General features: G+C 40.0%; 1 protein-coding gene and 1 long non-coding RNA gene across 2 annotated transcripts in view; one reads left to right on the top strand and one right to left on the bottom strand.

The window, feature by feature from the left end:
• Window positions 1-11,885, top strand: part of LOC149318348 (uncharacterized) — a 33,566-nt gene extending 21,681 nt beyond the window's left edge. The window contains exons 5-11 of the mRNA XM_089509508.1: window positions 520-600; window positions 1,750-1,818; window positions 3,773-3,915; window positions 6,469-6,510; window positions 7,904-7,955; window positions 9,705-9,788; window positions 11,210-11,885. Of these exons, the coding sequence (XP_089365634.1) occupies window positions 520-600; window positions 1,750-1,818; window positions 3,773-3,915; window positions 6,469-6,510; window positions 7,904-7,955; window positions 9,705-9,788; window positions 11,210-11,460 (722 nt within the window). The 3' untranslated portion in view covers window positions 11,461-11,885. The remainder of the gene's footprint in view (window positions 1-519; window positions 601-1,749; window positions 1,819-3,772; window positions 3,916-6,468; window positions 6,511-7,903; window positions 7,956-9,704; window positions 9,789-11,209) is intronic.
• Window positions 3,869-9,185, bottom strand: LOC149318349 (uncharacterized). The gene is made up of 3 exons (XR_016280024.1): window positions 8,824-9,185; window positions 7,887-8,100; window positions 3,869-4,462 (listed from the first exon to the last, which is right to left on the bottom strand). It is a non-coding gene; the product is annotated as an uncharacterized LOC149318349 (long non-coding RNA).
• Window positions 11,886-12,997: the final 1,112 nt, after the last annotated feature.

Below are 12,997 nucleotides of genomic sequence, written 5' to 3'. Positions count from 1 at the left end.
TTTAATCCAAATTCAAATTGAGCCACACATTTACCCTGCTTGAAGACACATTGGTATATATGGACGTTTCTACAGTTATCCGCCATTTAGTTTTAAATGTCATTTAAAGCTTCATTTCTTTAATTAAATTCTATTCTATTTTTAAATTCTAAGTCTGCCTTCAGTCTCTCTCTCTCTCTCTCTCTCTCTCCCCAGTTAATTTCTGATTAGGTAGCAGCCGATCAATGTTTTTATGTTTTCTAAAAAGTTTTATCACACTCTCTGTGGTTGAAATTACAAAAGAAGGCAAATATGGATATTGTGCACTGAGTCATAGTATTACATACCTAATTAAAATACAAATGAGAGAAATAAAATTCAGAGGAAACTAGGACAAAACTTATTAACATACTGTCCAAGAGCAGATAAATGGCTTTGGGCGGGGAGGGGTGGGGGGTTATCAGGCTTTTGGACACCAAAATATAAACTGAAAGAGAAACTAAAAATAGATTGGTATGATTTTCAATAATGATTTTGCAGCACTTGCTGGTGGGACAAAGAGTAGGAGAAGGCCCCAAAGACAAACAAGAAGCAGAGGGAAAATTCCACGCATTCCAAAAGGTAAAGATAATGACATTGTGCTATTTAGTAAATGGTATGCAATCAGGAATATAAATATAATGCAGTGCTACAGAACATCACAACTTCTTTGGAATGTTGTTAGATGTATTGATATTGAATTAACCTTTTATGCTCATTCTTATATCTATTTAATTTGTACTTAGTCTATCACTCTTGTTCTAGAACTACAGTAATAGCCGTTAAACTGACTGAATGTTACAGTGCCACACACGCACATCCTTTTTTCCAGTTCTTTTTCAATATAAATTCAGTGTTCTTAAAAGTTAAATGATGGAAGCAAAAATTGGGGAGCGTTTAGTATAATTAACAGATATTGGAGAACACCTTGAAATGTGTCTCCTGTTTTCTTCTGATGGTGAACTTCATCATCTTCAAGTGATTTGAAGGAGTCTATGCCATATCCTTAATTAAGTTAACATTTATTGTACTAGCTGAAGGCCATGACAAAATGAGCTTATCAAAAAGCATAAAACATTTAACATTTAAAACAAAAGGCACAGAATACAAAGTACAAAAAATGTCCCAACATTTAATGTGCAGTTAAAAATAGTTAACTGTTAAAAAGGACAAAAGGAAAAAGAGACACCTTTCCTGGATATTAGTAAACATATATGATATAATCATAAAATCTAATTAATACTTGGTGTCTCCCTGGCAATTTATGCCATATCACATTTATACTGACCATGTATTCAGTTAAATGAAATAGTTGTCCTTTTTTAGGAAACTAAGGGACTGTACAGACTGCCCTTAAGAGGAAGCCTGCAGACGCCTCTTTTCACCAGATTGGGGCTGCTCCCAGACCTGGCCTTTCCGCAGTGCAAAAAGGAACTGCAAAAAGTAGCTCCTTTTTACGCTGTGGAAAGGGCGCTGTAGCCACTGGTGGTGTGGCTTTTTGGCACTCCTTTGGTGCTGCGTCATCTAGACGCAGCACCAGAGGAGTGTCATGATGCTGCCTGCTGTGTGGTGAGGCACATGGTCCCTCACTGGCATGAGGGCAGGTTGTGTCATGCGTCATGCAGATGCCATGCCCCCACTCCGCCCTGATGCCAGCCTTTAACGCCGGTCTGCACAGCCTCTAAGATACTGGAACTGTAACTTGTGCCTTCAATTGTTGGTTTCATCTAGGAAAAAAGACACTGAAAGTCAGCTGTGGAGATGCTACAGGTGTTTTATACACAGAAAAAATGAAAAAAGGTAATTATAATTTTGGAAGAGTACTATTAAATTTCTTCAAGCTATACCAATGACAGGTTAAAATATTTGGGATAGGGAAATTAACTCTTATTAATTTTGTCATATTGTTATGTATTTTTAACCATGTTTTATTGTTTAATTTTATACTTGGGAGAGAGGGTTGGGTTGGGGTCTTGTGGAGCTTGTTGTTTTTATTGTTGTATGTTATATAAACTTTGTTGTTACTCGCCTCGATCCTCAAAACGGAAGAGGCGGGATATAAATAAATATTTATTATTATTATTATTATTATTATTATTATGCAATTAGTATATTGATATAATTTGCATTTGGAAATAACACTTGGAGCATGATCTTATACATGGCTACTCAGAATTAAGTCCCATTGAATTTAATAGGCTTTGAACCTAGGCGCGCGCGTGTGTATAAGGTTACAGTCTTTAAAAATTCTCACTTTTCCTAACACAATTTAATTATTGATTTATACATACTCTTCTCTAGCTGATGAATTCAGACTTAAAGCAATTTCATCATCCATCCATCACTTTATTTATATCCCACATTTCTTCCAGGCTATGCAAATGTATTTACAATTGACTATTTCAGCCAGACAAAGGGTAATTATGTTTGTGATTGAAGATGCTGATGTCAGTTTCTACTAACTTAAAAGCAGCTTACAAAAAGACAGAATATGGGTTGCGTCTCACTTATCCAGAATTCCAGAATATTCCAAAATCATCCACATGGGTGGCTGAGATAGTGATGCCTTTGTTTTCTGATGGCTCAGTTTACACAAACTATTTCATGCACTTATTAAAAAATATTGTGTATAACTTTACCTTCAGGCTATGTGGATAAGGTGTATATGAAACATAAATGAATTTCATGTTTGCACTTGGGTCCCATCTCCAAGATAACTGGTTATATATGCAAATATTCAAAGCTGAAAAATTCTGAAATTCAAAACTCTTCTCATCCCAAGCATTTTGGATATGGGAGATTCAAATTGTACAATAAACCAGGATATGGTTGAGATTTTAGTCCTTTTAAATCCCTCTTAATTCAGAAAAACATATGTGATTTCCTCAGTAACTGTGCTAGATAAATAACTTATTCAAAACACATTTTCCTGTTTTTCTTCAACATATTACTGCTTGTGCCTCTGCATCCTAAAATTCTGGACAGATTAGCCACACCATTTTCAAAGAAAGCCAGTTCAAATTCACTTTCTGCCCCACTTAGCAGTTGTGGGTGCCAATACTGTGCACACACTATCACTATACTTGTGCAAAATTCAAAGATATAGTCATGTTAGTCTGTAGAATCAGCATGCAAGAGAGATCTTGTAGCACCTTTGAGACTAACTGAAAGAAAGAAGTTGGCAGTCTAGTTCCTCTGATGCATTTGGATGTCCTTGTACATGTGTCTTTTGCAGCCTGCATAAGCATAATATCATTCGCCTGCAGAAGATACTAGAGGATACATAGCTTTGTTACACTGTAAACTTTACATCACATTACCCAGACAAAGCATTTTTTCCCAATCTTTAATTGCTGCCTGGTTGTAGCAGTTTGTAAGTATAAATAAATGTTGTGTTTCAGGCTTAGGGAGCACAGGAGCTTAAGCCATAACTTACATTTAATTAAGCCCAAATTGTCATGCTTTGCAATACAGTATCAAGCAAAGAAGGTTATACTTGTTCCTTCTTATAAATATTCTGACAGTTTTACATATATACACCACCACAAACATATATAGAGTCAATGGAAAAGTTCAGTACAGGCGTTATTGGCCTAAGAAAACAAACAGGGTAATAGTCTTTATTTTATTTATATCCCAGCACAGAATTCAAGACAGCCTGATGATCTTGTTGGGGTGGCAGGGAATCTTTCATTGCTGAATTTTGCTTAATGAGAGAGACCCCTGATTAATATGACTACCATATTTGTTACAGGTGTTTCAGAGAAATGTATCAAGGATTCTGATGGAAAATGGTTCACACCATCAGAATTTGAGGTAAAAGGAGGACGTGGGCCATCGAAATGCTGGAAGAGAAGTATTTGTTTTAATAGCGTTCAATTAGGAGACTTGATAAAGGTATGTAGATCATTGATAACACCTTTAAATTCCATTAACAACATTAGGGCAGGTTCTTTTTAGGACTGATTCACTTGTATGTACCTCTCTGCACTGTAATATCAGCTTCTGTAGCCCTGCTATTTTTTCTGCAAGTACAGGGCATTTTCAGTGGTAGGTATAAACATTTTTGTTCAGATTCTACTCTTTAGAAAGGAACTGCAAAATTTTAATGCCTTTGAAAATTAAGCTTTTGCTGTCTCTATGCTTTATTTACAATATTTTGACTGTGATGTTTGTCACTGGCCTAAATTTACTTACAGTCCCAATTACAGGAATTTATGTAAGTGTTAATTCATTGGCTCTACTCTGGATGAGGTTATCAATTGGATTTATTCTGAACAGGGTATAAATAATTACAGTAAAGACACCAATATAAAAGTGGATGTATAGGTCATTCTGATACAGTTATACCTCAGTTGACAAAATAGATGCATTCCAGGGTATTGCTTCTTTAAGAGAATATGTGGTACCAGAAGCAGAAATAACACAGAAGAGGGATAGGTTCCTGCAACACAAAAAAGAAGAGCAGCAAGTTATTTCAGCAAACCTTTTATTGAGAAATAACAATGTACACATGTGAACATAACTAGGTCAGGTAAGCCTTGCATAAGTAAACAAAAACCCTTTGAACCTTTCAGAGACCACATGGAGGCCTTTTTCCAAAATGCATCAAGATTCTACTTTTCTTATGATTCCAATTTTGGTGGCCAAACCTATTAATCTGTGCTTTTTAAACATACTGGAGGGTCTGGTGTTCTCCCTCTTTTTTATTTTGTTTTGCTATTCATGCATGTACAGGAAGGGATGCTTGGGGCAGCTGTTTTTTTCCCCTTAAAAAATTAACCTTTCCTGTTGTAGGCATGCACACATGGCCACCATGGGATCAACTACAGCAGAATCCTACAATAGAATCCTACTTTTCAAGTTCAAGCTTTGTTTACAGCATATGTGTTGCTGCAATCCGACACTGACAGTGTGTTTCTCCAGACCTCTTTCTTCATTGCCCAGTGCTGATAATGCTCAAAAAAATAATTTTAAAAAGAGGATCAAGAAAGGCAGGGGTTTGGCAGGTATAAAAAAAAAAAACCTATGTAAAATGGAGCTTCATTTTTAGAGGCATTTTAAACTGCAGTATTTTCTCAATGGTTAAAGGTGAGATGTATATTCTGTAGAGGAAGTTTCACTTACCGTATATACTCATGTACAAGTCAAAAAATTTCTTTCCAAAAATTGACCCAAGAATCTGGGTCAACTTATACATGGGTCAATACAATCAGGAAAGCCCCTACTGTCCCCAATGGCAGCACATGCACATGGCCATGCAGCCACTGAGAACAATAGAGGCTCAAAGCAGGGGATTCAGAGTTGCTTGCAACGTAAAGGACAGATTCAAATAAAATACAGGGGCTGGAAGGAATTGGGAGGGGGCTAAGTCAAAGAGATTCACCAGAAGCAAGCTGATCATGCAGAATTCCCCCTCCCCCCATGTTTTACCCTCAAAACCCTTCTTGGCAGGCTGCATGTGTGAGCCCTGCAACAATTGCTCCAAAAGTTGCCAGAGTGCACTCCCGCCACTGCTTCTTCCTCTCCTTGGTGTTGAGAGACGGAGGGAACGACACTTCCAGGGCTGCTTTAAACCCAGATGGGAGGTGATAACTGGGTGCTAGCATCTGGTTTAAAGCAGCCCCTTCTTCCTCTTCTCCTCAGTGGGGCCCTCCACTCTCCCCTCCACCTTGGCTATCTCTTGGGACACAGCCAAAGTGGGGAGGAGGGTCAAGGAGCCAGCACTGACCCTTCACTCTCCCCTCCACCCCTCCCCTGCCATCGAGAAGAAGAAGGAGGGACTGCTTTAAACCAGATGCTGGCACCCAATCATCACCTCCCATGTGGGTTTAAAGCCACCCCAGAAGTGAAGCAACCCCCTTCTCAAGGGAAAGTCCCACCGAGGAAAGGAAGAAGCAGCAGCAGCAGCGCACTCTGGGCACCTTTTGGAACAATTGTTGCAGGGCTCACACGTGGAGCCTACCAAGGAGGGCTTTGAGAGGAGGACTTTGGAGGGGGGAACTCTGTATGATCAGCTTGTCTCTGGTGAGTCTCTTTGACTTATCCTTCCTCCCAATTCCTTCCAGCCCCTGTATTTTATTTGTATCCTTCCTTTACGTTGTGAGCCGCTTTGAATCCCCTGCTTTGAGCTCCCCATTGCCTCTAATGGCAGCATGGCTGCCACTATGTTGTACTCTCGACTTATCCATAGGTTACATCAAAATCCCTAACATTTTGACCTCAAAAGCTGCCCTCGACTTATACATGAGGTCAATTCATAGTCGAGGATATGGCAGTATATATAGCAGTAAGGCATATATATGTATGTACATAGACTGTAATAATGTGAAAAAATACGTATAGAAAATAATAGATCTAACTTCTTTAATTCCTTAAATTCTGGTATTTCATGGTATTTTGGAATATTGTGCCTCAGAATAACTCTAATAAACATGGTGTTTCTTTCAGAAAGGAAAACTTCCTGAACCATGCAACCACAGAAAAAAAAAGGTAATGATTGAAAAAGAAGCTTAAGCTCATGGACTGACTTGCAAATTTACCACGTGATCATAGAAAAGACGCCTTCTCCCTCTTTATATCCGTGGTCATGTCAGATTGGTGATGACTTCTCAGGCATGTCTCCCTACTAAAATCACCCTTCCATATGCCATATTCTCATATTGCTTCTATCAAACCTCCTCTGCCTTATCAGTGTTGTAATATTATAAATATATACGACATTACCCATGTAATGCCCTCAGGCAACTTTTAAGATTTTCTCCTCCATGAGTATTAGTTATGGTTGCTTTCCAATCACTCCTTTCCTTTGACAAGTGCCAGGACCTACTCTTCTAATAGTTCTTGGAATTCTGATTAGATTTCTTTCAGTAGCTGTTAGGAATGCATGGGGAAACTGCTGGTGGTCTCTCATGCATCCAAAGAGGCTTTTCCATAGGACCCACTCCCCTAGCTCCAGCCAGGGAAAACTCTTTATCTCTAATCATCTCCTGGCTGAGGCCTGTGAAAGTTTCAATTTTTCAGTGCTGAGCAAAGAAAGTAAACCTCACTGCAACTGATCTGCATGGATCAGCTCAGGATTAGTGGCTGTGAAAAAATGCATGCATGGGTGAAGGCAGATGTAAGAGAGTTGTATGGCAACACCTGCTTTGTGCTTTGCAGGCATGCACACCCCCAGGAGATTTCTGGGGTACCAGTCTGGCCCCTTGGAGCTTAACAAAGTCCCCACTTTGTCTTAAAGCAAAAAGGTTATAGGACAGAGAATTCTTCCGTGTAATGTCTGCTCATCCTCTGAAGGGAAAATCCTGTCATATTTTGAATACTCATATTATATCCATCAGTCCCCTTAGACTATGAAGATCCACTGCACATTGTGGATGGAAAGAATATTTGTTATTACTCACTTCCCAGCCAAACACTGGTCTCCTGACACTTGGAAAACTCAGCCAGAAAAAATAAATCTCAGTCAAAAACTTCATGCAGTTTTCACCTAGTATCATTCTAGTGATTTCAGAAATTATTTTGCTCAGAGATACATGTGTGTGCATGTGGGAGTTTGCACAAAATGGTGTTTTTTGCACCTGCCCTGCTGAAACACACAGGTAGGGTGTACATTGTTTGTCCCAACATCTTCCACTGATAAACCACATGTGTCTTCTGACTCTTTATTGCCCTCCCCCCTTCTTTATGCAGAAAAGTGGAATGGAGAAAAATAGTTACACAATATCGTCTAATAGGTAGCAACATGAGCCCTCTTATATTTGTCATTAACAACTTTTATGGCTACCACAAGTCAAAACCTGTGGTAACTCTGGAGTTATCTGTAGCTGAAAAGCACACCTTACAGAACATAGTGGAATCACTTGTACCTTTTTTTATTTGACAGAGAAAGACTGCTTCAGGGCCAGTTCACCAATCACCACAGTTCCAGTCATCAGGTCAGTAGCAACTTTGGTTAGTTGGTTTATATGTAGGAAACACAGGGCCACATCCCTGTACATGCTACAGCTTTTGGCCAGGAGCTGGAAACTTGCTGCTCTTTGGAATGTTGTTGGATTCCAGCATCCATCAGCCACAGGCAGCCTGCTCAATAATAAGAACTATGCTTCAGTAGTATCTGGAGGGCAACAGGTTACCCTGCAATAAATTATCACATTTTGTTCCACCGACTGACTAAATTAGTGATTTTTGACTGTAAACTCTTTGCATATTTCATTTATATCCCATAGAGGCAGTAAGATTATAAACAGATTGCCTTGTACGGATAGGAAAAGTTGTAAAAATACATCATTTCCAGTATAACCTTGAATGCAAACATACACAGATCAGGACTGTACTATCCAGTTTTGCTTGCTGTTGACACATGCTATCATTGGCTTCAATTTATGGCAGCCTGTGAATGAATTGCTTCCAAGAATCATCCTAGGCATCACCAGCCTTGCAAACTCAGGGCCATGGCTTCCTTGATTGAGTTACTCTATCTGTACGGTGATAACTGATCCTTTAGTGAAGTAGGTAACTATGGTGAAGCTTAAACAAAGATCTGAATAATGCACACCACTTGGATTCCAGCCTTTCTGGATCTATAGGCCATTCTTTTACCCCTGTGATCCTGGAAGGAGGCATACAGACTGGCTAACATGAGAAAATAAATCTGGAGGTGCCCAGAAATACATGTTTTTCTAGGTTTGGAAAAAAGATATTTTTTTTAAAAAAATGTTAAGCAGTACTGGAGTGGGTACTGTGACTTATTTAAAAGGTGAACTGCAGCTTCCAGAGGCCTTTGGTTGTGGGGAGGCAGCTTACCTTTTTTCTTTGTTTTGTCAGGAGGAAAAAGGTAGTCCCAAAGTGTTGCTGGGGGCACAACAGTTTTACAGCCCACACTGTGCCTAGTCCTGCAATAGCCAGTCCCTCCTGTGCAACTCTACCCTTAACAGCTTGAATGCTATGGGCTTTAAAAGTAGTAATCACTGGGATTGTATTCAACTGAACCTTATAGCCTTTCTGTAGTCTCCACTCTGGTCCAGCAACAACTTATTCAGAGTTCTGTTGCCAGCTACCCTACAAACATTCTCTTTTCCCAAAGGCTGCCTCAGACATGCATTTCTTCCTCAGATCAGTTTTGTCTTACCTGTCCATACACTGATTGCTAAAATTCACCCTTCTGACTGCACAATATAAGAGATTTTATAGGGAAGGAGAAGTGGGCAGTCTGGACAAATAACCAAGTGGCTCTGCAGTTTGTTATGAGGCAATACACAGCCTCCTCTGACTGCTGCAGTGACTAAGGATGGCATCTCTCCTCTGGATGCCTGCTTTAGGTTGGTAATGGGCTGGATGAGGGAAAACAAGCTCAAGTTGAATCCAGAGAAAATGGAGGTGCTCGCAATAAGTACCCCAAATCCAGGGACAGAGCTTTATCCTGGATGGGGTCACACTTCCCCTAAAGGATGAAGTTTGCAGTTTATATATATGAATATATAGACGCACACACACACACAATATATATATATATATATATATATATATATATATATATATATATATACATACACACACATATGAATACTATGCATACGTGTGCGTATGTGCATATACATATATGGAATATATGCATATTATATATGTGTGTATGTGTGTACATAACCAGATACCATAATAAAATGTTATGCTGCTAACACAAACAGCTGCAGCGGAGACAGTGGAGGAGGAGCAGCAGCAGCAACCCGGTATCTCTACTGCTTCTGCAAGTGTGCCACCTCATGCAATAAGTAAGTGTACTGGGATGGGTAGAAGGACAGAAATGTAGATACAGGGTGCCCTTTCTTTACGCGGGGGATCTGATCCGGACTCCCCCACGTAAAGCAAATTCCGCCTATGTTCGGGCCCCATTTAAACGAATGAGGTTCGTGCACGCAGTGGTGCGGTGGCGCGCGCCATGGGCTCATGCCCCATTATTCCCTATGGGACGCACCGCCCTTTCTCCCCGCGCAGCTTTCAGCAGGGCTCACAGTACGTTCACATGGATGTGCCTATTTGTACCCATGAGCAAATGTCTACATCTCTATACACAGACACACACACACACACACATATATATATATATAGAGAGAGATGTGCACGCATGTGCCATTGTGTGTGTATATATGTATGCTGGTATGTGTAGGAATGGGTGGGAGAGTTAGTTCACATCCACACAAATATATTTATGAAGAACATTCATTTACGGCTATAAGTAAGCATGTACACATGCACACATAAACATACTTGCACACACAAGGACAAGCACATACTTTCTAACCAATAAGAAACCACAATCACACTTTGAAGAGACAGATGCCATTCATTGCCCTTTGAGAACAGATAGGGAAGCCAGCCTGTGGTGACACCTGGCATATAGGTTATGGAGATTTAGAAAAGGATGTATGTGAAGGAGCTTGGTTGAGAGGCCTGTGAATGCATAAAACTATGTGAGGGTATGGTGATTTGAATATGCACCTTGCTGTGTCTGTGGTGATCCTGTGCCGCTTGCTTTACTTCAGAGATAAATTGCTGCAACTGCAGTGACACAGGAATCATCCTGGGCTGTAAAAAAAGTGGCCTTACCAATTCAAACATGCTAACATATTTTCTTCCTCTGATTCAACTTCTACCCTGGCTGTAATCTGTGGTGACAGTCTCAAATGGGCCACATCGTCAGAGTCACTGTCAGAGGGTGCTGAAATTCTATCCCATGGTATCTGTGGACCCAATACTACCTGGGTCCACAGATACCATGGGTGCAGCAGAGGACTACAGGAACCAGGCAGAGTTCCTGAGAAGACTGCTTCCCAGTCTGTTGACAGTCTGTTCTCTACCCCAGTCCCAACATCTTGTATCCCAGCTAAGTCACCTACAGTGAGAGCCTAGTTCAAGCCACACCTTCCATGGCTGCTTCGTCCCAGTCCCTTCTAATAGCTAGATCCCCAGAATTGCAGCCTAGAGTAATACTTCAACACCTCCCACTAGCCATAGCTGCTAGAGCAAGGGTGAAGTCTTAGGCCCCTATCTAGGCTGTGGTCAACCATTTTTTGGCTCCAGAATTGGTGAAGGGGCCCCTGCAGGCTTCATGCTATAGCTTGCCCTAAATTGACTAGGAGTCTATGGATTATTACTTGTTTGATATTCTAATCTTTCTATCTCTTTCCTATAGCATCATGTCAAAGCATCCTGCACAAAATAGGGGAGGGAATCTTGAAGATTTCATCGAATTGCAATAACATGGAGGTGAGGCTCCAAGCCACAAAAAATCTCCTGGATGGCCTGCAGGAGCACCTAGAACAAGCCTCAAATATGTCTGATGTACAGAAACAAATGAATGACATCATTCACTACCAGACAAAGCTGCATACATCAGTGGGGAGGCTCCTGGAAGCCCAGAGCCTGGAAGAGCCTCAGCTATAAGGAAATGTGCTGTTCTCCCACCCTGCCTTAATTCTATTCGTTTACCTCCATTATCTCTTGTGTACCCCTCCCCTGAAATGATATTCTGGTACAAGTCTGTTGCTCATTATGTACTCTTTCAAAGTTGGTACTTCAGCCATTTGCAGACATAATGGGGGGAGGGGTTCCTAGTGGTTGTATAAGGAGGATAATGAAATTGGGTGGTCTGAGAAGGTATAAGATATATATCTGCAAATAGACCATTCACCCTTGATCCAATGCAGCGCAGAATTCATGCAAGGGAGAGACAGTGCTATACTTTGATGTGGGGGCCATACATGTGGAACATCCATTGTGCCTCTACTAGTATTGGGAAAAGATATAAAAACCCAGTTTTCAAGACTGTGACATCTTTACCATCTTCATAAATTTTTTTATGCACATTGTTTCATTCTTCCTTGTCTTTAGTTATATTTTAAAGCTGTTCTTAGGTGTGTTTAACTACAGTTAAGCAGCTGAATCATACAGTATTTTATCATTCATTAATACAAACTAGTAAATAAGTTTTAGAAGACACAGAGCTGGACAACGAGGCTTTGCAGTTTTTAAAACCTTCCAAAAACTAGGCAACTTCATTCCTGGTAATTAATTTATGAAAGCATAAAAGCCCATTAAAATCAAGTGTCATTAAAAAAATACATATTAGAATGTAGTTTAAACTTTTTGTTAGATTACTTCCAATTGCAACCCATACAGGTTTTACCAGTTATTGTGACTGTGAGAGAGTTTAGTGAAGAAAAAATCTACCTTTATAGGATAGCCAGTAAATCTGCTTTGTTGAGCTTTGATGTCTGAATCTGGTACACAAAGGGTTGACTAAAGAGAATCATTCTCAGAGCAAATGAGGGACCATCGGGGATGCACAGAATGTCTCAAAACCAACTCACAAACACGCAATGATATCAGGAACACATTGTCAACTGTGTCAAAGTTAAAAGAAATCTGTAACAGGATCAATACAATCCTTATGGGTAGGAATAATTGCAGAAGTATCAATTTCTGCAAAACTGGGTTGTTACTTCACCGGTTTCTAGAGCATTCACAAATGAATTATGTGGTTAGCAGTCTGTCTTCAGAAACTTAGTGTATGAGAGATCATAGACTGATCTATTTTTGATCTAAAATGATCTAAAAATAGGATTAAGACCCATTTTCCCAAGAATATACTGTACCCTCATATCTTAGATCCCACTTTCTTATTTCAGACCATCTGCTCCACTTTTTATCTTTATGGTGCCTATAAACTACTCAGTGCATTTGAGGCAGTGGAGTGTAATCACAAAAACTCATGCTAAAATAAATCTGTTAATTTTAAATGTGTCAGAAGGCCCTTCCCTGTCCTCCCTTCCCTGGGCATGTCTCTCTCTGAAAATTGCTAAGTAAGGTGTAGAGTAATTTAGGAAAATGGATGGTCAGACCTTTGCTGTGGCAGATTTTCTTTAAATGGTACAGCAGGAGCACCCTTTGAATGGAGGACACATGGAACATGGCCCAGAAG

The sequence above is a fragment of the Sceloporus occidentalis genome, unplaced genomic scaffold (assembly GCF_023333645.1).
Source record: "Sceloporus occidentalis isolate IW3139 unplaced genomic scaffold, rSceOcc1.0.p SCAF_2, whole genome shotgun sequence".
Classification (NCBI taxonomy): domain Eukaryota; kingdom Metazoa; phylum Chordata; class Lepidosauria; order Squamata; family Phrynosomatidae; genus Sceloporus; species Sceloporus occidentalis.
Note: the sequence above shows the minus strand (reverse complement) of the source record. Positions and strands in the feature narration are given on the sequence as shown.